The 27,213-nt window shown below is 40.9% G+C and overlaps 1 protein-coding gene across 2 annotated transcripts; it reads left to right on the top strand.

The window, feature by feature from the left end:
* Positions 1 to 189: 189 nt before the first annotated feature.
* Positions 190 to 22,257, top strand: AMD1 (adenosylmethionine decarboxylase 1). Of its 2 annotated transcripts, none has more exons than XM_032338799.1 (9): positions 190 to 639; positions 14,863 to 14,949; positions 16,167 to 16,293; positions 16,846 to 16,948; positions 18,103 to 18,145; positions 18,253 to 18,397; positions 18,506 to 18,598; positions 18,678 to 18,833; positions 19,233 to 22,257. In XM_032338799.1, exons 1-9 carry the CDS (start codon positions 530 to 532, stop codon positions 19,371 to 19,373), a joined length of 1,005 nt encoding a protein of 334 aa, XP_032194690.1. In that variant the 5' UTR covers positions 190 to 529; the 3' UTR covers positions 19,374 to 22,257. The 2 variants fall into 2 exon arrangements, with proteins under 2 accessions (XP_032194690.1, XP_032194692.1); XM_032338801.1 differs by lacking the exon at positions 190 to 639 and adding an exon at positions 922 to 1,041.
* The last annotated feature ends 4,956 nt before the right edge of the window (positions 22,258 to 27,213 follow it).

Raw genomic sequence — 27,213 nt, 5'->3', positions numbered from 1 at the left:
GGGACAGCGCGAACCCGAACCGCAGCGCGGCGGGTATCTCCCCGCGCTCCTGGCAGGCGGGCCGCCAGCCAGCCGCAACTCGCGGCTGTTGATTGACAGGCGGCAGCAGCAATGAGCCTCAGGGGCGGGATGTTGCGTCACTTCCTGGCCTTTCGGGGGAGACGGAGTATATAAATGCGGTGCTCACGCAGCGCTCTCGCTTCCACAGTATGGCCGGCGACATTAGCTAGCGCTCGCTCTACTCTCTCTAACGGGGAAACAGCGGACTACAAGAGACTGAACTGTATCTGCCTCTATTTCCAACAGACTCACGTTCAACTTTCGCTCACAAAAAAAGCCGGGAAAATTTTATTAATCCTTTTTTTTAAAAAAAGTTAATATAAAATTATAGCAAAAAAAAAAAAAAAAAAGGAACCTGAACTTTAGTAACACAGCTGGAACAATCCGCAGCGGCGGCGGCAGCGGCGGGAGAAGAGATTTAATTTAGTTGATTTTCTGTGGTTGTTGGTTGTTCGCTAGTCTCACGGTGATGGAAGCTGCACATTTTTTCGAAGGGACCGAGAAGCTTCTGGAGGTTTGGTTCTCCAGGCAGCAGCCCGACGCAAACCAAGGATCTGGAGATCTTCGCACCATCCCCAGGTGGGTGCTGGGGGCTGTCGTCGCCTCGAAGGCATCAGCCGCGGGCGGGGGGCGGGGGTCGAGTGCCCGCAGCCTTCAGGTGGGGGCACGTCCCCGGGTGGGGCTCGTTTCGGTGGCTCTGGTGTGGCTGCGATGTTGGGGGGGGGGGGGCCGGCCGCGTCCACGCGGGGCACGAGCCGGCTCCTCCCGTCGCCGTTGCTGAGCCGGGCGCTGCCCGGGGGGAGGGGAGGAGGCCGGCGCGCCGCGTGCTCAGGTAACGTCCCCCGCGCGGCGTGCGGGGCGGCGGGCGGCGCCGCTCGGGGTGGTTTGTGGGCCCGCGCGGTCGGGCTTTCCCCTCCGGAGTTGGCGGTCCGGGGCCCGGGTTGGGGACGTCTTGGGGCCGCGCGGGCTGCCTCCCGGCAGGTGTGGCTCGGCGGGCTTAGTCAGGCGCTAATTTGGGCGTGCCCGTCTCGGGGAGCGAGGAGGGAGGGAGTGAGTCCGAAGCCGGGCTGGTTCTCCCCTCGTGCTGCGGGAGGAGGGGGCTCCCCGGCTCTCGGACCGAGGGTCTGGCGCGCAGGCCTCCCTCCCTCCTGCGGTCCGCGCTGGCAGCATGTGGCGCCCGGGCGGAGGGGATTGGGCGGGAGCAGTGTCGCAGTGGCTGGGCCCCACCGCCGCCCTAACGTGCTCTGCACCAAATCCTCTTCTGGGTGGCCCCGGGAGACGGCCGCGGAGCCCACTGAGGCTTGCCCGGGAGACTCTTGACCTTGGGTGTGTAACCTGTTAACCGCGTTGGCGGGTTCCGGGCGAGGTGCGGGGTGCTGGAAGGTTTGACTGCATTTACGGGCTAGAGGCCCGTCTGAGCCAGGACATAATACCTTTAGTGCCTACGCCTGCAAAGGAATCTGGGGCCCCGGCCTCCCACCCCGGGCGGTCACGCGAGAGAGCTTGGCTGATCGCACCGAGGAGGAGAGGTCTTCTGGTGGTTTGGAGAAAGCCGAGCGCAGATAAAAGCGCAGCCGGTTGCGAAGGTGCTGGGCCTTTCGTCGCGGCGCTCACACCGCTATCCCCCTCTCGCCTCTCCGCGCACAAGTGCGGCGAGTGTGGCAGTGTCGCGGAGGAACCGGCGCGGCTGCCTCATTGAGGCGACGACCAATGAGCTCCTGGGCCCGAGCAAGAGCCTGGCCCCAGGGTGTGGGCCAATGGGCGTTTCAGGAATGTAGGCTGCGCTTGCCGCCGTCCCTGACAAAAAGCAACTGGAGAAGAGAATCCAGGCGGACACGTGCTGCCGGGACTTTTAAGGCAGTCTGTCTTGAGGGATTCTCCTGCTGGAAAGCGTCCTGTTTGCTAAAATGTGACAGGGCTCATTTTTCAGGCTTTGTGCGACGCGTAAAATGTCTAACGTAGCCCTTTACTACGTGCCAGGCTGAGCTTTAAACACTTAATATTATAGGGAGCAGTTACTTAAAAAACGGGGAAGCTTAGTATTTCCTCCATTTCACAAAGGGGAGAATTCGCTGGTGGAGGTGGTGGTTTGCGTCTGATTAAACAATTGTGATTAGATAATCCTGTCAACGAAGAAAACTAGTGCGTAAGTCTTATAAGATGTATAATAAACTGTTTTGCTCAGCTCTTCAAATATTTGGAAGCTTTAAATTTGTAAGCTTGCATTCTTAATAAAGAGGGTTTTTCCTCCAAGTGCTTGGACAAAAATGTCAGAATTTAAGCTTGGGCTTTTCTGGTTAAATTCGGAGTCAAGGAGCAGGGAGGAAGGCTTATAAAAGCCTTCTTTAAAGGTTTGAGAACCACTTTTCCTTTGTACTTTCGGCAGCTGAAATTGTTTTGCTTCCTCAATGTGGCTTTTAAAATGACGGCAAAAGTTAAACCTTAAAGGACAGAATATTGTTTTGTGATTTAGTGCCACAATGTCTTAGAGACATCAAATATTCGTTAAGTCAGATTTGAGAGTTTACATCACATTTCAGCTGTTGAAGATAGAGCAAGTAAGAACTGAAAAATCTGTTCCAGATTAGCTGAAGTCCATTGGCATCCTTGGTAGCAACTTTTCTCTGTGACCTGTCAAGCAAGGATGTACAGGTTAGGTTATTTACAAGGAGGTAAAAAATAACGTGACAAATAGTAGATGCTAGGTAAATCATCTAAAATTAACGGCCTGGCCAGAGGGATCATTGGCCTCTAGTCTCTTGAGTTGGGAGTTGCAGGGCCCAGAGGAGGATTATAATCTAGTAAGTAAAGCATAATGAAATGGTTAAGTACATTGCTGTATAAGTTTTAATTCAGACAGCATTTAATAACTAGCTGTTCGATGTTCCCTCATTTCTAAAATGAAGATAATAAAAAAATGAAGATAATAATGGCGTACTTCTCTTTGTATGGTCTTCTGTAAGGATTAAGTGGGTTAATATAAGTACAATATTTAAGAAACTGACACATGGTAACTACTCTATAAGTATTACTGTCATCTTTGGGGGGCAGTTTTGTGGTTTGCCTTTAAAGGCCATCTGCCCCCATTCCCGGAACTTTTTTTTTTCTTTTTTCTTTTTCTTTTTTAAGATTTTATTTACGAGAGAGAGAGCGCGAGTGCGGGTGCGAAAGGCGGGGGGGGGGGGGGCAGTTCAGGAGAGAGCGAAGTGGACTCCTGGCTGAGTAAAGAGCCTGGCATGGGGCTCAATCCCAGGACCCTGAGATCATGACCTGAGCAGAAGGCAGAGGCTTTAACCCACTGAGCCACCCAGGCACCCTGGTATTATCTTTTTAATTTTAGCTGTTGTGGGTGTATAATAGTATATACTTCCCATCGGACTAATAGAGTTGAGCATCCTTTCATATCTTTATTCACCATTTGGGTATCTTTTGTGAAATGCTGCCTGGTTTTTTGTTTTGTTTTGTTTTTTTGAATGCCTTTGCAGTTTGTAGGAGTTCTTAATATATTGTGGATTAATTCTAATATGTGTATTACAGATATCTTTCACCCTCAGTGGCTTCCCCTTTCACTGTTAGTCCTATCTTTAGAAACAGAAGTGCATAGGTTTTGTTTTGTTTGAGGGGGGTTAAGATTTTACTTAGGTGTTTGAGAGAGAACATGAGCAGTGGTGAGGGGTAGTGAGGGAGAAACGGACTCACCACTGAGCAGAGAGCCTGAAATGGACCTTGATTCTGGGACCCAGGGATAGTGACCCGAGCTGAAGGCAGAGGCTTAATTAACCTTATATGAGCACCCCAGAATTGCATAGTTTTAACGTAATCCAACTTAGCGGTGTATCCCCTTTAATGGTTAGGGTTTTTATGTTTTTCGTTGTTGTTGTTTCGGTTTTTTTGTTTCGTTTTTTAATTTTTTTTAAGTAACCTATATAGGCAGCATAGGGCTTGAACTTGATCAAGAGTCTCCTGCTCTACCAACTGAGCCAGCCAGCTGCCTCTGGTTAGCAGTTTTGCATCCTATTTAAGATATCTTTGCTCATTTTAGATTAATGAACATGTTCTTTTTCCCTCCTAAATTTCATTTTGCTTTTCATATTTAGATCTGCACTCCATCTGGAATTTTATTTTTAATGCAGTACGTGGGAATACAGTGCACTTGAAGCAAAATTGGCTCATCTTTCCAAGGTTTAACTCCTAAGTCGATCTGGAACTTCTCTGTTAAACGTTTCCTACTCTCCTGTAGGCCATTTAGTGGAATTTACCTTACTTGTAATCTGAACAAATTACAGAACACTGAGAATCTTTTTTACTAACTTCTCAAAGGAGACAAAGTGTACATTATATAGTTGTTTTTGTTGTTTCGAGAGAGTATGAGAAGGGATAGAGGGATTTTTTTTTTTTTAAGGTTTAATTTATTTATTTGGGTAAGAGGGAGAGGGAAGGCAGACCCCCCCACCAAGTACAGAGCACAATGCAGGGCTCAATCCCCAGGACCATGAGACCAGGACCTGAACTGAAGTCCGATGCTTAACCCACTGAGCCACCCAGGGGCCTTGGGGAGAAAGAATATGAAGCAGGCTCCGTGCTTAGCGTGGAGCCCAATGCAGGCTTGATCTTACAATCCTGAAATCCTGAGCTGAAATCGAGTCATTCACTTAACCAACCACGCCACCCAGATGCCCCTTCCTGTTCTTGGGTTGTGAGATAAGCCCACAGCAGGCCCTAAAAAATAAAAATAAATTTTAAGAATGGAAAATCTTATGTGGCTCAGGTTGAAGAATACTGGTTAGCAGTATGTTGAAGAATCTACAGTCCAGTGTATCCATATGAATAAAGATGAATAAAGGAATAGATGATATAATGTTCCAAAATTATTTCACATGTTACTTGAATTTGAATGTGAAAGGAAGGGGTGGTACATTAGGTTTAACCTGCAATTTTTCAGATTTCAAAAGGACGTGAACAGAAATCAGTGATCATATATTAAAAGGTCTTAGGGTTGTTGGACCAAACAAAAGCCTTTTATGTTATAGGAAATGGCAGCTATGGGGAGGAGGTCTGTTAGAAAATAAGAAATTTTCCTGAGAAGAAAGATTTTTGTTTTTGAATTCGTAACTCTGAGAGACTATTCATAGTAATGACGTGCATTCAGATGGGAAATTGTAGTGGAGGTGAAGAGAATAAATATTAACTGTGGGAAGGTTCGAGGTGTATTATTTGCACACTTACTGTGAAACCATAAAAACTGGAATCTATAGTGTTCATGTTGGAAAAGACATTTAGGATTAGTGGGATGTTTTGGCTCTTTTTCTCCTGAAATTTTGTGAGCTAAAATTTTAATTTTTAGTAAAGGATTGGGGGCAGTTGGAAAGATTGTAATTTACACTTCAACATTAACTTTCCCAGAACTCCTGCCTTGCTTAACCACATCATTGCAGAGTATCAGTGATTTTACATTGAAGAAATTTACAACCTATTGCCAAGAAACCTTTTAGTGTAAATGGGGTTTTTTTCGTAAATGTTTTGAAGTTAGAAATCTTCATATTGAATTTAGCTTCCTTACATTCCTTTTTTTTTTTTTTTTAAGATTTTATTTATTTATTTGACAGAAATCACAAGCAGGCGAGGCGGAGAGGCAGGCAGAGAGAGAGAGAGCAGGAAGCAGGCTCCCCGCTGAGCAGAGAGCCCGATGCAGGGCTCGATCCCAGAACTCTGGGATCGTGACCTGAGCCGAAGGCAGAGGCTTTAACCTGCTGAGCCACCCAGGCGCCCTGCTTCCTTACATTCTTAACAAAAGTTTCAAAAAAGTTTGAACTGCTATCCCAAAGCACTCATTTTAAAGAAGTATGCATTGAAAGTAATAATCAACTGAATGTAGCAGTGTTTATACTAATAGTGATTAAAATTTTAAAGCTTGAGATAGAGAATTTAATACTGGAATTAAAATTAGCAGTGTATTTTCAGTTGATTTCTTTGAACAAAAGGGGAAGGTATTTTTCTGGATATCTGAACTGCCCTAATTCAGGGAAAGGTATATACTCAGAATTTAACTTCTGGTCACTCTAGGCTTTGCTGAAGAATGATGTCCTATTTTAGGATGCTGTTGACCCAAACAAAGACTAGTATTTTGGGTAAGATACGAATGTAGTGTGGTAAGGGAAAAGTCTCTAAAACAGACAGATCAGGCTGTTACCTAAGGTCATAGCTCATGGAAACTTCATGTAGTTGTGTGACTTTCGGGTAAATTACTTGGTAACTCTGAAACCAGCAGTTTTTATTCCCATGGAAGCCTTTTAAATGCAAATTTATGGGCACCATTTGCAGCATGTCTGACCTACAGGATCTGACCTGCTGACCTACTGGTATGTTCTACCAAGGATCCAAGGTGATGAGAGTGATTACTCTCACGGATTTCTTCCACCTGCCAGCAGCATTGTTCCATAGACATTTACTTTGTAAAACTGTGATTTGAAAGAATCTGAACACTGGAACTCCTGGGTGGCTCAGTTGTTCATGATCTTGGCGTTGTGTGATTCCACAAGCAGCCTGCTTCTGCCGGCTGCTCACCCTGCTTGTATGTGCACGCTCAAATAAATAAAATCTTTAAAAAAAAAAAAAAGACTAACATTTTTAACCATTTTTAAGTAAGTAGTATTCTAAGTATAGTCACATTGCTGTGCAACAGGTCTCTAGAACTTTTTCATCTTACAAAACTGAAAGTAGACCCATTAATTGCCCCTTTCCTCTTCCCTGAGTCCTTGGCGACCATCTTCCTTTAGGATTTTGACTGCTTTATTAGATACTTCATAGGAGTGTGAGTACTTCATAAATGGAATCATACAGTCAGTATTTGTCCTTCCATGAGTGGCTTATTTCATGTAGCTTATTTGAAGGTTCTCAAGATTCATCCATGTTGTATGTATATATAATATTTTATTTATCTAGTAATCCTTTGGTAGACATTTAGGTTGCTTCCATCTCCTGACAGTTGTGAACAACAACACAGGTGTACAAATACCTCTTCCAGACCTTGTTTTGAATTCTTTTGGATGTGTACCCAAAATGGAATTGCTGGATCAGTCATATGGAAATTCTGTCTTCAAGGTTTTGAGGAATGTCCATACTGTTTTCTGTAATGGCTTTACTGTTTGATACTTTCACCAGTGATGCACAGATGTTAAAATTTCTCCACATCTTTGCCAAAACTTGTATTTTTAATAGTAGACATTCTAATGGATGTGAGGTGTTATTTCATGGTTTTGATTGGCATTTCTCTTAACTATGTGATGTTGAGCATCTTTACATATGCTTGTTGGCTGTTTTTAGAAAACTGTTAAAGTCCTTTGTCAGTTTTTTAATGGGGTTAATTTATTTAGTTACTTATTTTAAGGTTTTTAAGTAACCTCTGTAAACAACGTGGGGCTCAAACTCCCAACCCCATTTTAAGAGTCCCACACTCCCACCTACTTAACTAGCCATGTGCCCTATTGAGTTATTTGTTTTTGCTCTTGGGGAAGTTCCTTAAATATTCTGGATATTACCTTTTATCACCTATATGATTTACAAGTATTTTCTACTTTTAGTACTTTCCTGTGATGTGCAAAAGTTAAGTTTGGTGTAGTGTAGTCCCTTTTGTTTGCTTTTGTCCTTTTGGCTGTGCTTTTTTGTATCCTATCCCAGAAAGCATTACCAGATCAGTGTCCTGAAGCTTTCCCCTATGTCCTAGGTCGGTCTTAATTTTGGTCTTCAATGTATCAATTATTTTTTGTAGATGGTAAGGAGAGGAGACAACCCCATTCTTTTGTGTAGACATCACTCCCCCAATTTTGTACTCATGGCACCTTTATTGAAGGTCATTTGTCCATTTGGGGTTTTGTTGAATCACATGACCTAGAAGTCTGTCATCTTAGTTGTATCTTTTCCCTTGTAAATGTTTCAGCTTAACTATGTTTTTATTAAACCACAGATTCTTTAAGAAAACTTAAAATACACTATACTGTTAATGTTTTGCTTTCTGGCATGGTGACCTAGTATTATTCAGTCCGTGTACTGTTGGTGGTAAAGAGCATCCTATTTTGGAGAGGGGGGTGCTTACCATGATTTGGGTGTGGTTATGATACCGTAAAGCTTTATTTGCAAAAGGAGGCTTATTTTCCTGAAAAAAATAAAAAATGTGATAAAATAATAAGCTGAAATTCTCTGCTGTTTTTGATGTTGGTTTTTCAACTTTCTCTTTATATACATGTATAGCATTGTATTGGCTTTTTCGGTTTTCTCTCACATCTTGCCACTGGATTTATTCTTTTTTCAGCCTATTGGTTCTCCTGGTGCTGTCTTTTTGGTTGATCATTTAGTTGTGTTTTAAGGTGTTTTAAAGCAGCTGCATTCTTTAATACTGTGACTTCGGAAAAAATACTAGAGGATTTTTTTTTTTAAGATTTTATTTATTTGTTTGTTTGACAGAGAGAGAGAGAAATCACAAGTAGGCAGAGAGACAGGCAAAGAGAGGGAGGGAAGCAGGCTCCCTGCTGAGCAGAGAGCCCGACATGGGGCTCGATCCCAGGACCCTGAGATCATGACCTGAGCTGAAGCCAGAGGCTTAACCCACTGAGCTGCCCAGGTGCCCTGAGGATTGATTGATTGATTGATTGATTTTAAGATGAGGAAGAGTTTGGTTGCAAAATTTATTAACTAATGGTAAATGAGTGCAGGAGCATTTTGGTTTCCCTCGAGATGGAATAAGCACACTGCTGTCTCTTGGATTTACTAGAAACCTTGGGCAGAATGCATGGGACAGCTGAGGACTTTGAAAAGTAAATGTTGGCAGGTGAATTGAAGGAAACCATAACTCAAAATACCACTGAAACAACTGATTTCCTATTTCTTTCCCACCCCACCCCTGCTCCCTCCCGCCCCCTCTTTGGTTATCTCTTGGGGTCGTCTGAAAAGCTGCCAGAAGCTAGTAACTGCACACTAGTTTCAGACAAAAGTGGTTCCAGGAGAGGTCCTCTTTTTCTGGTCCGCAGAGAAGGAAAGGGGGCTGGCTCCTTTGGGTCAGAGTAGGGAAAATCCCTTTTTTGTTTTTTTATTGCTTTGCTGTGTGTGTGTGTTCTGCCCACTGCACAGGCAGCCCTGTAACAGTTGTGGTGGCCAGAGAGATGCCTGACACTCTGGGTTTAGGAGGGGGAACCGCTTTTTGACCAGAGGCACTGTGGTCCCAAGAGTGAAGAGCATCATGGATATTCCTACTGCTCTTTTTTTTTCCCTTTTTGTAGCCCAAGTTACAGATAGTCAGTCACAGGCAGCCTACTTCAGGTAGACAAACTAAAGCCTTGGGTTTCTAGCCAGAGGACCCAAGAATCGGGCCCCCCCACCCCAAACCACAAATTGTCAGCAAGATTATGGGAAGGAGAGAGGTGAAGTAAGTGATCCCATAAAGATTTATATAAACACCACTGAGCTGCTCCTGTATAGATCGGGTCATAAACAGTATATCAAAAGCTTTTGAAAACTGATAGATCACCTTGAAGTCCCAGTCTGGCCATTGGGTGACACAAAAGCAGGACAGATCTGAATACCATGGCAATGGCTTTCATAACTAAACTGGAATCATAACATAACCCAGAGAAGCTGGATAAAAAACTTGAAGACTGAACCTAAGCATTCCAACTGCCTGCTAAAACTTTTAAAAATCAACATGCTCCTCAGGATTTAAACAAAATTTAAAATTATATAACATGATCAAAATGTTCAGGATGCAATCGTAAATTCCTTAATTTATGGATGAGAAGTTTTCAGCATCCCTGAAAGGAAAAAGACAACCTCAAGGTGATTGTAGGTAAAGTTTTACAAACAGCTGTCCATGACCATTCTATAAGAAGAGTGAACACTCTTAAAAGGAAAAGACAAAGTCTTAGAGAAATAGAAGATGGAACCGGAAAATAACTACTGAAATAAAAAGTTTCCTGGGCAGGCTCTAGTAGACTGGAGATGACAGACGAGTGAGTGAACTTGAAGATCAGTAGGAATTATCCATTCTGAACATTTTGAACACGGCAAAAAGATTGGGGGCAGCAAATAGTCAGTCCCACAGGTCCCAAACAGTATAGGAGCATGTAACAATTTTAGATTTAAAAATTGTAAGGCTGTTTGGGGCACCTGACTGGCTCGGTCAGAGCATGTAACTTTTGATCTTGGTTGTGGGTTCAAGCCCCAGAGATTACTTTTAAAAATAACAAAAAACAAAAGTTTTAAGGCTGTTCGTTTTTTCCCAAATGTCCGTAAGATTTAATCAGAATAATTATTGCCAGATTCAGCAAATACTTACTTCAGGGCCTCTTTTGAACTAGGCTAGGCACTGCAGATAAAAACAATAAAACACAAACTCCCTAACTACATGGAATGACTTTTGTGGGATTTGCATGAATACCAAAATAGCCACACAAATAAAATGCTTTGGTAAGCTGAGTATTAAAATCTTTTCATGAAAAGATACTTGGTGGGAATAGTGAGGTGACTTGAGCTAGAAGAAGGGTGCTGAGGACAGGTTGTAGGTAGGGTGAAATCCATTCCAGCAGTACCCAGAACAAAGTATATGAGTTGTTTCTTTCACTCTTGTTTGGCTTAATTTGGGTGAATAAATTTATGGTGCCCTGTTTCTAGGGAGAAAACAGTTGGTGGAAAAGCCCCATGTGACTGAAATACAGAAAATGGGGGTAGAGGTAGTTACCTGTATATTCATCAGTGTGTGTTTTGTGTATTTCAGCTGTTCTTCTAATTGTCTTTATATTATAAAATTTGTCTGAGTCAGATGGAAAGGGGGATGCCAAGAGAACTGAACATTAGATAATAATTTATTCTTTGGGAGTACAAAAAGATCTCTGAAGTGAGGGGACCAGGTAGTGTTGAAGGGTAGAGTGACTATACTGAAAACAAAGAATAAAAGCTTCTAATGAATGAGGTCCTTAGCTCTTTACCCTCTTTTGCCTACCAGAAATCTGAATGTTCTCTAGGCAAGAGACTGGAATGTTTGGATAATCTGTTTATCCACTGTTTGCCCAGGAAATAACTTTAAAAAAAAAAAAAAAGATAGTGCTAAGGAGGGAGTTCCCCAGTACCCTGTATAGAGGCCCACAGTAAACAAGCCCTGTCCATGTGTATAGACTTTCTGACTAGCTAAGTCTTAGTATCCTAATCTTGGCCAAAAATCACTCAAATGTTGAAAGGAAACAGTTGGGGGAACATCTGAGGATAAATTAATGCATAGAAAACCAAAGCAAATGAAAAAGCAAAACAGCTTTTAAATCCAGAGGAAAAGTTCAAAAAAGAAAAAGTTACAGAGCATTACTAAAACTCTTAATATACTATTGTTGTTAACACTGCTGTATGAGTGAAAGTTAAGAGAATAAAATCGCAAGAGTTCTCATAGTGGGAAGGTTTACTTTTATTGCTTGCTTTTTTTTTTTTTTTTTTTTTAAGATTTTATTTATTTGACGAGATCACAGGTAGGCAGAGAAGCAGGCAGGGGGGCAGGAAGCAGCTTCCTGATGAAGCAGAGAGCCCGATGCGGGGCTGGGCTGGATGCCGGGTTCTGTCCCAGGACGTTGGGATCATGACCTAAGCCGAAGGCAGAGGCTTTAACCCCCTGAGCCACCCAGGTGCCCCTTTGCTTTCTTTTTTTATTGTAGATGTGAGATGAAGGATCCTAAGTAAACTTCCTGTGGTATTCATTTCACAGATGTGTAAGACAAACCATTGTGCTGTGTACCTTAAGCTTAGAGTGATTTATGTCAGTTAAAACGGGGTGAAGGAGTCTGTATGAATAGTGAATATAACTGAGGAGGTAGCGTTTCCAGTGGGTGAAGTGAATATTTACAAGAGTGCTGAATTCTAGTGAGAAGTTATTAGGTAAAATCTGAATTAGATAAGCTCTAAAGAGAGACCCCGTAATTTTATTACTTACCTACGTATCCAGTGCTTAAATTCTTTCCATCAGGTAGGTAAATTTTGTATGCATTATGTAATTTAATCTTTATAAGTCGTGTGAAGTAGGTTTTAATTGCCGGCCAGATATAAAGAAACCAAGCCCAGAGACAATTAATTGCAAGAAATGTCACAAAGTTGGCCACCTGAGTGGGTCTGTCGGTTAAAGCGGCTCCCTTCAGCTCAGGTCATGATCACAGGTTCCTGGGATCGAGCCCCCCCTCATCAGGCTCCCTGCTCAGTGGGGAACCTGCTTCTCCTTTTCCCTTTCCTGCTCCACTGGCTCTGCTCTCCGTCTCACTTTATGTCAAATAAATAAAGAGCATCTTTTAAAAAAGAAATGTCACAAAGCAGAAAAGCAATAGGTTCTTTTAGAGCCCCATTATTCCTTTTTTTTTTTTTTTCATTAAAGATATCATTTGTGGGATTGAAATGCAGTGGGTTCTGAAATGTTCATACATTAGTGAACTTTGAGTCTTAGAAATAGGAAAGGCCAAGCTATTGCATGACCACCTACAATAGGAGGATTAAAATGACAGTTCGTGTTGCTCAGAACTGCATCTTAATTGTAACTTTTTTTCTTCCTTAACAACAAATTGCACAATTTAAAAAACTTGAAACAGGGCGCCTGGGTGGTTCAGTCATTAAGCATCTGCCTTCAGCTCAGGTTATGTTCTGGGGTCCTGGGATCAAACCCCCCATCGGGCTCCCTGCTTGGCAGGAAGCCTACTTCTCCTTCTCCCACTCCCCCTGCTTGTGTTCCCTCTGTGGCTGTGTCTGTATCAGGTAAATAAATAAAATCTTTTTAAAATTTTTTGAAACAAACTGCCAAGATATGGCCCATTCTATTGTGTATTTTTTTTCTTTAAAGATTTTATTTATTTCTTTGAGAGAGAATGAGATAGAGAGGCTGAGAAGGGGAGAGGGTCAGAGGAAGAAACCAACTTCTGGCAGAGCAAGGAGCCCAGTGTGGGACTAGATCCTGGGACTTCAGGATCATACCTGACATGAAGGCAGTCACCCAACCAACTGAGCCACCCAGGTACCCCAAATCTTTCTCTTTAACATAAACAGTTGCTGGCACCTTTTTAAAAGAGAGCTAATGATTAGCTCTCTTAAAAATTGCTTGGCAGGGGCTTTTGAGTGATTCAGTCAATTAAGTGTGTGACTCTTGATTTTTGGCTCAGGTAATGATCTCAGGGTTGTGAGATCAAGCCCTATGTCGGTCTCCACACTCAGTGGGGAGTCTGCTTGAAATCATTCTCACTCTTTCTCCCCCCTCTCCTCCCACTTTCCATCTCTTCAAAGTAAAAATAAATTTAAATCTTTTTAGATTTTATTTATTTGACAGCACAAGCAGGGGGAGCTGGAGAGGGGAAAGCAGGCTCCCTGCTGAGCAGGGAGTGGAATGTAAGGCTCAATCCCAGGATCCTGGAATTACAACCTGAGCCAAAGGCATAATGCTTAACCAACTGAACCACCCAGGGACCCCAAAAATAAAAATAAATTTTAAAAACTCCTGGAGTCCCAGGATCAGTCCTGCATTGTACTCCTTCTGGCTCATCAGGGAGTCTGCTTCTCCCTCTGACCTACCCACCCCCCTTCATGTGCACTTGAGCGTGCGCTGTCTCTCAAATAAATAAATAAAATCTTGAAATCATTAGCAAGCCTAACTAATCTAAGTTTTTTCAGGTAGGTCTCAGTACTGTTCAATTTAACCAATTTATCCAACATAGGAATTACGGCCTTCTGTGATTAGTCATATAATTTCTTCTAGAAATTGATGAAGTGGGATGCCTGGGTGGCTCAGTGGGTTAAGCGGCTGCCTTCAGCTCAGGTCATGATCCCAGCATCCTGGGATCGAGTTCCACATCAGGCTCCGCTCAGTGGGGAGCCTGCTTCTCCCCCTGCCTCTGCCTGTGCTCACTCTTCTCTGACAGCTAAAGAAATAAAATCTTTTAAAAAAAAAAGAAAGAAAGAAAGAAAAATAAAGAAAATGATGAAGCAGGCACAAAATGCTAGCAGGATTGACTGGTACTATGCTTGTGGGGTTTTGTTTTTGTGTTTTTTGTGGGGGTTTTTTTGTTTTTTTGTTTTGTTTTTAAGTTCCCTTTTACCCAACATGGAGCTTGAATTCACAGCCCTGAGATAGTGCTGCATGCTCTACTGGCTGAGCCATCCAGGTGTCCCTGTGCTTGATTTTTGATACAAAAGAATATTTGATAGACAAAAAAAGACTCATTTTGACTGACTTCTTCGCTTGCTTGTTGGTGAAAGGTATTGATTATCCTTGGTTTGTGGGCTTAAATTTCCTCTGTGCATGGCTTCTTCATTTTGTCATTTGTTTTTTCTTAGTAAATTGCAAGTAGCTTAAAATTTCCTTCCAGTTTGCTCTCTGTTAATTGATGGATATGTCAGTATAGGTAGGCTTTTGAAATAAAATTAAATGTTACCCAGAAGCTGGAACAAAAATGTGACAACAGGGCGCCTGGGTGGCTCAGTGGATTAAGCTGCTGCCTTTGGCTCAGGTCATGATCTCAGGGTCCTGGGATCAAGTCCCGCATCGGGCTCTCTGCTCAGCAGGGAGCTTGCTTCCCTCTCTCTCTCTCTCTCTCTGCCTGCCTCTCTATCTACTTGTGATCTCTCCCTCTCTCTCTCTCTCTCTGTCAAATAAATTAATTAATTAATTAAAAATGTGACAACAAATATAAAATACAGGGTGTAAATTGTGTTAGAACACCAAATGGTAAAAGCTTTACAATTTTTATTCAAGTAGGCAAGTACTGTTATGACTTAATCGTCTTTTTTGTTGTTGAATAATAGATCTGAGTGGGACATTCTTCTGAAGGATGTGCAATGTTCAATCATAAGTGTGACAAAAACTGACAAGCAGGAAGCTTATGTACTCAGGTAAGTCCTGCCAAAACAGGTGTTAGCAACCTCATTTCAGTCTGAATCATACTTTGCATGGAATAGCAAATTGTTCTTCTGGATCCGAGTACTATAATCATTTTTATCTTACTTTGAGAAATAATAGTATAAAACAAAATGTTCAGTTTAAATGTCTGCAGTAGGGACGCCTGGGTGGCTCAGTTGGTTAAGCAGCTGCCTTCGGCTCAGGTCATGATCCCAGCGTCCTGGGATCGAGTCCCACATCGGGCTCCTTGCTCAGCAGGGAGCCTGCTTCTCCCTCTGCCTCTGCCTGCCATTCTGTCTGCCTGTGCTCGCTCTCTCCCCCTCTCTCCCTTTGATAAATAAATAAAATCTTTAAAAAAAAAAAAAATAAAATAAATGTCTGCAGTATATAGGAGAAGAAAGCCATTCAACGTGTTTATAGGTACAAAGCTAATTTATCCAATAAAAACGTTGGGGTTTTTTGTTTGCTTGTTTTATTTTTTTTATGTGAAAGGGGGTACACAGGCAAGGGGGTGGGGGCAGAGGGAGAGGGTGAAGCAGACCCCCAACACACACACGCACACACCCTGCTAATCAGGGAGCCCGATGCAGGGCTCCATTCCAGGACCCTGAGATCATGACCTGAGCTGAAGGCAGACACTTAAACAATGGAGTCACCCAGGCACCCCAATAAAAACATTAGTTTCTTATACATATTATAATGGGCCTTGCAGGTATGGTATTTGACATGTTTGCATAAAGTGCCTGGTTAATTACTAAGCTTATGATTTGCCAGGCCCTAGGAATATAATGGTGAGTAAGAACAAATTTCTTTCCTCATGGAGTTTATTATCTAGTAAAAAGAAGTAATGAAATGTTTACAGAAATACTTGTGAGAGTCCGTGCTACAAGCTGAAGTAAAGTATGACTTCAGTAAATAATAATGCTAAGATAGGTGAGGTGAGGAGGAAAGTTTAGTAGTAGAAGAGGGTTTGTGTAATGAACTAGTATGTTTCATGCCTAATAAAGGCCTTTCTGTGGGTTCCGCAACCTTAAATTTGGAGTTCTGTATAATAGAGGGGAATACTATAGTGCCTTTCTTTGCTTCCTTCAGATCTTCACATTTAAAACTAATAGCCAAATTTTACATTGTAAATGATCTAATAATAGATTAATTGCATCTCAGTAATACATAAACATGATTATAACCTTGTGACTTTTTCCAAATGCAGTGAGAGTAGCATGTTTGTCTCCAAGAGACGTTTCATTTTGAAGACATGTGGTACCACCCTCTTGCTGAAAGCACTGGTTCCCCTGTTGAAACTTGCTAGGGATTACAGTGGGTTCGATTCAATTCAAGTAAGTAATCAAACACCTAATCTTTTTTTCCCCCCTCCACCGGGCATACATTAGGGCTCTGTGATACGCATATGCCTAGTAAATAAATTTGTATATTTACTGCTTAGTTGTGGTGGGTAATCACTGACTCTCCAAACTAAATGTACACATGTTCTCAAATTATTGCTTCCATTCCTATTTAAAAGCTCAGAGCTTAAATAACTGCTCCTGAAATAAATAATGTACTTTGTCTCTACAGTTGTTGTGACCATCATGAGTAGATTGGTGATCTGCATTTCTAATGCTTTTTTGGGATTCTTCTCCACAGCTTCAAGTGCTCTGTGTAACACTCTCATGGATGCTGGTCTGGAACCTTGCTCCGATGCAGTGGCCTTCATTTTTTATTTATTGACCAGCAAAAGACCACTTACCTTTTAAACATATTAAAGGGAAAATAAGTTAAATTTCATTGGAGGAAATATTTATAGATTTGATTTTTTTATACATGTGCAAAAAATTGTTGACTAGGGAAGGTGATAGAATCCTACCTATAAAGTTATTTGTCTTTTTCAGAGCTTCTTTTATTCTCGTAAGAATTTCATGAAGCCGTCTCACCAAGGGTACCCACACCGGAATTTCCAGGAAGAAATAGAGTTTCTTAATGCAATTTTCCCAAGTGAGTTTAAATAGAATTGAAACCCGTTTCCTTAGAAGGTCTGTCCTTTCAGAGATCTTTTTATGTATGTGAAAGCAAGTGAATGCAAATATGGTAGGTTATAATTAAGATAAAAATAACAATAAAGATTATAAATTTTAGAGTGTGCATGCACATCAGGTCATTGGTTTTGAAAAGATGATCACTTGCTGGAGGGAGAGATCATCTTTGTCTAGCCACTCGCTCTAATTTATATCTTAGTGGTTTTGTTCCCTTCATCCAGAACAATGCATAGTGTCTTCATACACTCGTGCTAAGACGCTGGTCTGTGTTAAGAAACTCTGGCCTGCCATTCTATTCAGGAATTGAGCTGGCTTAAAAATGATCAACACAGTGAGATCATAGTGTCTCTTCAAGCAGATTGGCAAGATTTTCTTCCATTTACTAAGCTTTTATTTATAGGCCTTTTCTTTTTGAGCTTCAAGGTCAGGGAACTAAAGGTTATCTAATCTAACACCCTTAAATTCTAGATGTGGCTGAAAACCTAGGATGATTTTACTAACTTCACACAAAACCACTGATGGGCAGGATCTAAGATTTCTGTCCCCTCCTCCCTCACAGGCATGGAAAAGAAAGTCCGATTTTTATCCTATTCCTACCCACTAATATTATATTAGTACATATTATATTATATTATAATATATTATATTATATTATATTATAATAGATATTATACAGGGCTGTGTCAGTGATGAGTATAATTTAGTATAAATATCTCCCAGTTAATTTACTGTGTTGAGTGAGGCTTTGGAACAAAAATATGAAAAGAATGTATTACATAAAATTATTTGTACTTGGGAATGTAGATAAATGGGTGATCAAATTCCATTTCCTTAATGGAGTTTTAGGGGAGAGTGAGCCATAGTTTTCTCAGCACTCAGACTAACGCACTAGCTGAAGTATGTCTCTGAATGACAGTAAAATAAATAGTCTAGTGAACTGTTTTTTTAAGGGATGACAGAGGGCAACCTGCCTATTTCTGAACTCAACTTCGCTTCACTGATAACATTTCTGATAGGAGGCAAGCACTATCGCCCTAACCGATGGAAGGGTGGGGGCAAAGCTATTCTACCAAATGGAGATGTTAAATTACTTTTCATTCTCTCCCTCAACAGATGGAGCAGCATATTGTATGGGACGTATGAATTCTGACTGTTGGTATGTTGGACACAGTTTTATGGATTTTTTTTTTTTTTTTTCCTATAGAATTTATTTTTAAATTGCCGTTTGTCCTTTTTTAGAAACTACTTTTTACTTCTATATAGGTACTTGTATACTTTGGATTTCCCAGAGACTCGGGTAATCAGTCAGCCAGATCAGACCCTGGAAATTCTGATGAGTGAGCTTGACCCAGCAGTTATGGACCAGTTCTACATGAAAGATGGTGTTACTGCAAAGGATGTCACTCGTGTAAGCAGTTTCGAGAATAATTCTGGATCCTTCCTGGGGACTACATATTTTAACTCATTCTCATTTTTCAAATTTCAAATTTTCAAATTCACTCTTTCCCTTTCCCAGGAGAGTGGAATTCGTGACCTGATACCAGGTTCTGTCATTGATGCCACACTTTTCAATCCTTGTGGGTATTCGATGAATGGAATGAAATCGGATGTAAGTGATACTTTTCTTAATAATTATTAAATATTCAAGAGTATCCATTCTATTATTAACATAAAACTGTTTCTTTAAGGGAACTTATTGGACTATTCACATCACTCCAGAACCAGAATTTTCTTATGTTAGCTTTGAAACAAACTTAAGTCAGACCTCCTATGATGACCTGATCAGGAAAGTTGTGGAAGTCTTCAAGCCAGGAAAATTTGTGACCACCCTGTTTGTAAATCAGGTAATTTGTTTTATTATTGACAATAAAATCTTTCAGGAAATAAGGATAATCATGTTATCAAATGTATTTTAAGATAGTATATATAAGATATCTAGAAGTACTACTATTAAGGTTACTGGTAGAGGAGATGCTTTGTATCTTTGATTAGACTTGGTCCTTACTTTATATCTAGCCCAGTTGATGGGTTCCTTCTGTCTTGTTTTTCCTGTAGGTAGATGGACAGGTCGGGGGATAACATAGGATATCTCACTCCATCCACCCAGGAGACCGCTAAAATACTCAAATGCCATAGTTTTTCTTCAGACAGTAGTCTTACATACTTACTAAGTGACTGTTTTGTTTGAAAATATTTGTTCAGATTGGAAACAGCTAATGCTTTATTTAATTTTTTTTCCCCAGAGTTCTAAATGTCGCACAGTGCTTTCTTCACCCCAGAAGATTGACGGCTTTAAACGTCTTGATTGCCAGAGCGCTATGTTCAATGATTACAATTTTGTTTTTACCAGTTTTGCTAAGAAGCAGCAACAACAGCAGAGTTGATTAATAAAAATGAAGAAAAAACGCAAAAAGAGAACACACATAGAAGGAGGTGGTGGCTGCTTTTTAGATATTGATATCGGGGGCCATGCTTTCCATAACCACCACCTTGTAGCTGCAGAAAGCCCTAGATGTAATGATAGTGTAATCATTTTGAATTGTATGCATTATTATATCAAGGAGTTAGATATCTTGCATGAATGCTCTCTTCTGTGTTTAGGTATCCTATGCCACTCTTGCTGTGAAATTGAAGTGCATGTAGAAAAAAACTTTTACTATATGAAACTTTACAACATTTGTGAGAACAATTCAATTTGGTTTACGCACAGTGTAATATTTCTCCAGGTCTCATCCAAAATTCCCCACAGACAAGGCTTTCGTCCTCATTAGGTGTTGGCCTCAGCCTAATCATCTGGGACTGTTCTATTAAATTGCTGCCAGGATTTTACATCCAGTTACCTCCACTTTCTAGAACATATTCTCTACTAATATTACTGAAACCAGTTTCTATTTCATACAGATGTTTTTTGCAACAGCGATTAAAGTTTATCTTCCACGAGTCAAGTCCTCTTAAGAAAATGATTGCAGTTTTCCATTTTGTGTCTTAATATTTTAACATTATTGCTTCCTGTACCTGTACTTCCTTTAATTGATTTTGTTCTCATCATGGTGTCTTGCCTCCCAAACACCCCCCCCCCAATAAAGCAATACACTGTTACACTGTGGGTTTATACTAATCTTATACCCGGGAGGGGGAAGGGAGAGTGGACCCTGGGCTTAATTTTCTTTTTAAAGTCAAGAGAGTTTAGCTTCCTTTTATATTGACATGGGCTCTTCTGGGAGATAGTGACAGAAATAAACCTATTGATGAGCAAGGACGACACATCCATTTATATTAGGGTATACTGGCAGAACTGTTGCAGAAACTATGCCATTCTGTGTTCCCATTAAATGAGATTAGCTTCTCATGAGTACCATGCGTTCAGTAACTTGCTAGTAAGTACGTGTATAATTGTACCACTTAAGTTTATTAGCAAAGAAATTAAGAATAAAGGTTGTAAGTCGGCTCAGATCATTCACCTTAACTTTTACTTTAGTGGCTATCTCCAGTCCTCTTCATTCATAATATACCATAACCTTTGGTTGAAAATGGAGTCTCTCCTTGTCCTCTTGTGACTTAAATTCTTGGACTTTGTCATGCATTATGATAGTGTTCTGACTTGAACTGTTTCTCTTCCTGGTGTTGCTTTCACGATGATTTCATAGCATCAGATGAAACTTCCCAGAATGAGAACCGTTCAGGTTATTCAGATATACACAATGAAGCAGAATGCTATCCATAAGACAAAATTCCAAACTGGTCAATGGGAATACAGGCTTTGAGGAGTTGGCATCTTTTAGCTATATTTGCAAATACGAGATTTAAGCAGCTGAGAAAACACCGAAGTTGACTAAATTTTTTATATTCTTGTCCTCACAAAATTTTTTTGATTCTTTCTGGATTGATGCAGTGATGTTTTTGTTCCTTCTGTATTTATAAATGAAACACTTTTTTTAGTGTTTCTAAACATAAAATCTACTTGGTTTGAAATCAAGTGGTTGGAACATAAATTTTGACTTTTATTTTAAGCATGTTAATTCGAAGTTTCATTGAAGAAACTTTCAGTCAGTGGATCAGTTTGATTCTGTAATTAGCACACGGTACCTGATGTTTTGGTACTGTTTCGAGGACCAGTGCTCAAAGTGGATTTTGTTCTTGAACAGTGTCCCAGTAGATTTGATGACATTGTTGGCTTGAGGTCTGATTTTTTTTTTCCTCCTAATAGATTTCTATCTAATGTTGAAAAACTGCACAAATTTGTATGGAATAAAGCCTAGAAAAATTAAAACTATAGATTAAATAGTAATTGAAATTAATCCTAGTGTGTATGATAGAAGAGGGAAAATTTTGGTGCCATTATTTCTCTCTTCATGGTGTTGGACTTACTAAATCAGTTGAAATGTATTTCTGTACCACAATTTAAGCTTCAATAAAAGTTTGCTTAATTCATTGTCCAGTGACATTCAGAAAGTTTTTCTGTTGATGTCTAGTCATATATACTATTTTAAAAATACATCTAGTTTTTGCGATTTGAGGAAATTTATATTTGATGGTTATTTTCTAACATTTGGGAGAGTAATCATGAAGACATAAGATCTTTAAGCTCCTGGGAAAATAATTTCTACTCAGATTTAAGCATTTTTGTTAGGGGTTTCATAACTGAAGCTTCAAAGAAATAGCTGGGTTCTATATGTATACTGGATATCAAAGAGTAGGAAGGGTAAGTAGTAAGACTAAGAAAGTGTGTTTGTGAGTTGGGAGTTAAACCAAAAGTTTGGAGGTAAAGTGTTTCAGCCTTTATTGTGGAATAGACGCGTACTGGTGGCAGTGGGAAGGAACAAGTTGTAAACACACTTTATTTCATTCACTGGTATTTCTGTTAACTAGAACAGAGTTAAAACCTTGATCATTTTTTGCCATGTTAAGTACATATCTCATTTATTTGGCAAAATTTTGGTTAAGTTTCATGGTCTACAATAATCTGAAAGTCGGAATCTTACAAAAATGTATACTCCGATCTTTTCCAGAAAAAGCAGATAAGAGAATATTTTCTGTGATGTGAGTGAAAAAGGATGGGTCCTAGAAAAGTAAAAATGTTGTCACATAACAATACTGTCAACACCAGGTTCTTTTACAGGAACAGTTAAGTGACGAAATTCAGAATCTGAGTCGCAGATGTGGTATTAGACTATGAAAGGTAAAGAACCGTACTTTCATTGTTCTGGCCAAATAACTCCAATTCCTGACTCCTCACCTTCAGACTAGAGGCTTTCTCTACCCCCCCCCAAACCCCTTTATTCTTGTTAAAATGGAAAACTGTTCTTTCGAGTCTATCCCTTCTACTGTGAGAGATTTTGAAACTGAGCTCTGCAGGGATTAGCTAGTACCTGAAAAAATAGATGAGATTTGTAATTAAGCATTTCATTTGGAGAGTATTTAAACAAAATAGTACATTGAATCTTCATATTCTACCTTAAACTGTCCTCAGTTATGCTCTGTTAGATCCATCTATTTACGTACATCTTTTTTAGGGAAGATTTACAAAGTTGAATATGCAAATCTTAACTACAGTTCCAGAAAGTGGATACATTTCTTAGTGCACAGCCATATTGGGACAAAAGTCTAATTCGGCAACTCCGTCTACTTCCACCCCCTAGCTAACTACTTTTCCAATTTTTTTCACCATAGCGTGGGGTTCCACTGGAGACCCTGCCCCACTCAAACTTTACATTAATTGAATCAAGGTATATACTCAGAGCTTTTCATTGGATATGAGGTTTTTGAGAGGTTGAACCCTGTATTCCTTTTGCCAAGTAGGAGCCGTTGTATATGAATGTACTATAGTGTGTTTATCCATTCTGTTAAACATTTTATTGGTTTCCAATTTTTGGAAAACATGAATAAAGCTGCTATGAACATTTGCATACAAGTGTTTTTGTGGCTTCTGGATGTATAGTGGTACCTTGTGTTAAATCTGTTTCTGTGAGTAATGAACATGTTCTCATACCTTTATCCAGCGTTAGTGGACTTCAAAAGTGCTTTGTACATTTAAATTAGGTTGGCTGTTTGCACGCAAGTTCCTTATTTTGTGTTCTGCAAATGTTTTCTAGGCTTCTGTCTCTTCATTTTCCTAATAGCGACTTGATGAGTAGAAATTCTTAATCTCAAGTCTTGATTTACCAACATTTTTAATGGATCTTTTCCTGTCGATAAATCTACATAGCCTCACATAGTGGTAGTGGTGGTATTTTCTTGTGAAAGCCTCAATTTTTGGCTTTCACATCTGTCATCCATCTCTGGTTTCTGTGTGTGCGGTGAGGTAGGGAATGAAATTTGTTTTCACCCATGTGATTGTGCGGTTACTCTGGCACCATTTGTACTGTTTCCATTGAATTACTGTTGGTGCCTTTTAAATTCATTTGACCAGATCTTGACTGCTTTGACTATTTAATGATTACCTGTATTTCTGTGTAAATATTAAAACAAGCCTGTCAGGGTTGTTTGTTTTGGCAAGCTCTGCACCTGAGATGGGGCTTAAACTCACAACCCCCAAGATATGAGTCCCATCTTCTACCAACTGGACTAGTCAGGTACCCTTCAGTTTCCATTATTAAAGAGCCTGGGGACGCCTGGGTGGCTCAGTTGGTTAAGCAGCTGCCTTCGGCTCAGGTCATGATCCCAGCGTCCTGGGATCGAGTCCCACATCGGGCTCCTTGCTCCTCATGGAGCCTGCTTCTCCCTCTGCCTCTGCCTTCCACTCTGTCTGCCTGTGCTCGCTCTCACTCTCTCTCTCTCTCTCTCTCTCTCTGACAAATAAATAAATAAAATCTAAAAAAAAAAAAAAAAAAGGAGCCTCGGTGGCACAGTCTCTTGAGCATCTGACTCTTGGTTTTGGCTCCAGTTGTAGTCTTGCAGTCTTTTTATAGGACCTTGCCGAGCTCTTTAGAATACACTGGTTAGGACTAATAAAACCTGTTGAAAGTAGGTGGTCAGAGCAGACCGGCTAAGGTGAGATTGAGACACCTAGGGAGCAGAATTCGGGGAGGTACTCCAGCATAGCACAAGTAGGTGTTTAAGAGGGTACGTCGTGGGTGGTTGGGTGATGGACGTTGGGGAGGGTTTATGCTGTGGTGGTGAGTGCTGTAAAGCGTGTAAACCTGACGATTCACAGACCTGTACCCCTGGGGCAAATAATACATTATATGTTAATAAAAACAATTTTTAAAGGGGTACATCCTTTCCTTTCGGTCAATGAGGGTTTGGCTTGCATGAGTCTTACCCTAGTCTATTAAAGTCACCTACTTGTTTCAGTTTTAGGAAGGAAACCTTGCATACTCCATCAGGAATGTTTGCTGTTGGTTTGTATGTATAGAAACCTTTTCCAAAGTTTCCTGTTTATAGTTTGCTCATCTTCTCAGGAACGGGTGATGTATTTTATCAGACCTCCTCTCCCCCTTTCGGCACACATGAAATGATCCCGTCTTTATCTGTCCATATTCCTATTCTTGGGGGAGTTTAGTAATAGAACTCTATGACGAAGCAGGCTCCCAAACACTTTGCCCAAGGTTTCACAAGTAGAAATAAGCATTCAGATTCACTTCCTCGCACCCCCTGCCTTTTTTAAAAGTAGGCTCTACACCCGATGTGGGGCTCAAACTCAACCTAGAAGTCGAGTCACTCTACTGACTGAGCCAGCCAGGCACCCCTTCTGACACATTAATCACCGTGTGGTCTCAGCTAAGTCTTTTTAATAAAATGTTTCCTTTTCACAGCTGCCCTAAAAGTTGGGAATTCATTTAGTTATTTAACTGTGTTTATCTACAACTCAGTTCCCCGCCCTTAATAGCACATTTGCCTATTTAGTGGTCATCTTTAGCATTTGGTAGTAAGTTGAAGTGACCCCTGGAAGTTAAAGCATTCATTTAACACTTTAATGTCCTTGACCCCGTTCTCTGAAGTAGTTTCCTGGTACCTCCTCAACTGTCTGACCAGCCTGATCATTTTGCAGGGACTCAAAGCCTGCAAAATGAGGTGAAATATGAAATCTTAACACTGGCAAGGCTTTCTGAAAATAACACTAATTCAATGATGGTAGTCTGAATAATAGTTCCTAAGGAGAATAATCTGACAGTCTATTTTCAGTTCTGAGGAAATTTTTCAAAATGTGTTTATAGTCCTACAAAATTGCATGTAAAAACAACCTGGATGTCAAGAATTAGAGTGCTGGTTTGTTCATTTGGACATGTCTATGTGACTTTTTTTATATAAAGATTTTATTTATTTATTTGACAGAGATCACAATTAGGCAGAGGGGGAGGGGGAAGGGAGCAGGCTCCCCGCTGAGCAGAGAGCCGGATGTGGGGCTCAATCCCAGGACTGTGAGATCATGACCTGAGTCGAAGGCAGAGGCTTAACCCACTGAGCCACCCAGGTGCCCCTGTGTTAAATTTTCTAAGGGGCACCTGGATGGCTCAATTAAGCATCTGTCTTGGTTTTGGCTCAGGTAGTGATCTCAGGTTCGTGAGATAGATGGGCTCACTAGGGAGTCTGCTTGGGATTCTCTCCCTCTGTCCCTCCCACCTGCTCATTCTTGAAATAAATCTTTAAATAAAAATATGTTCACTCTACAAGTAAAACTGATGTTCAGCCAAAAATTCAGAGTACGAATTAAAAGCTGGCCTTAATGCTAGATGCTGAGAATATGCAAATGAATGAACCATCATCCCCTGCCCTCTTGAGGGTCTCATTCTCATAGAGGAAGTAGATGCGTAAACAGGTATAATGCAAGAGCATAGAACAGAGTCTGCCTCATCCTTGGGAAGGTTGGGAAAGATTTAGTAGAAATCTTATCTTTTTCCCAGTTGTGGAAATTACCAAAAAGCAAGGACAGATCATTCAGAGAAGGTGAATTGGTCTAGAAATCGCAATAATCTGTGTGGAGAGGCTGAATGGGCAGAGGAGGGGAGGTGGTTGAGATGGCGATTAATGCTGTGGTAATAAACCCAGATTTCCTCTCCGCCCCGCGCCCCGCCGCCCCCCCCCCCCGCAATCCCCTGCTCCCAGGACCAACACATTAATTTCCCTTACTTCCCAGGAGTATTGGCTACTGACAGCTCACACCTGAGCCCTCTCAAACACCTCTATGAGGAGCATATTTGAAGAAGCAATGTGGGTGGGGAAAATTTTAAAGATAATTCTTGAAGGAGCTTCAAAATGGATTGCAGAAGATTAGTCTGGATTTCCAGAGATGAGTTAGCCTCTGCAGGAGATGAGGTAAATGGGACAGCTAACATGGTGCAGTCCCAGTAACAGAAAATGGTAGGAGATGTGGAGTTTTCTGGCCTGGTTCTATTGACAAGGGAAGGGAAGAGGATTGGGCTAGACGAGAGTAAGTTTGCTTTTGGATATGTTGAGGTTAATGAGCCAAAAGGTGGATAAAGAATTTATCCCAAATCCCCAAATGAAAAAAAAAAAAATTACCCAACTTTGCTATCAGTACTTTCATAAAGAATGTCTAACCTATTCTCCCAAATTTTTAACATTGGTGATTTAAAAATTGCATCACACAAGCAAAAACTGCCTGTATGGGCTTGGTTAGATAAATACATTGAAACACATTGAAGCTATCAAAACGCATGAATATTGGCATGTCTGGGTGGTAAATATGAATAACAACAAAAAGCATTCCTGCTGTTGGTCACCAATTTCCTTGAGCCTCCAACCGTAATCTGCCCTGTGCGGGGATAGTGTGAATGAGAGTCTCCCACCGAGCAGTGCAGCGCTAGGAAGGCCTGCGGAAATGAGGATGCTGGACTTCAGCCCTGACGCAGAGATGGAATGGAGGCCAAGGTCACAGTAAGACTAGGTGCAAAGACGGGCCACTGGCGTTCACACTTTCAAAAACACAAGGCTGGACTGATGCAGGAATTGGCATTTTTCTAGAAGCATCAGAGGTAAAGGGTCCTCTAGAACAGTGTTTCAGATTTTTTACTTAAAGGACTAGATTTCCAAATTCTCACAGCTTGAAGACTGTACACTATAAAAAGCCAAATGCAATGAAAATGGATTTTTAAAATATACAGTGTGATTGAAAAAAAAAGTTATTGGGATGCCCGGGTGGCTCACTCAGTTAAGCATCTGCCTTTGGTTCAGGTCATGGTCCTAGGGTTGTGGGATTGACTCCCACATCAGGATCTTTGCTCAGCGGGGAGTCTGCTATTCTCCCTGCTTGTGTTCTCTCTT

The sequence above is a fragment of the Mustela erminea genome, chromosome 4, assembly GCF_009829155.1.
Source record: "Mustela erminea isolate mMusErm1 chromosome 4, mMusErm1.Pri, whole genome shotgun sequence".
Classification (NCBI taxonomy): Eukaryota; Metazoa; Chordata; class Mammalia; order Carnivora; family Mustelidae; genus Mustela; species Mustela erminea.
The sequence above is the reverse complement of the archived record's forward strand: the minus strand, read 5'-3'. Positions and strand labels throughout refer to the sequence as shown.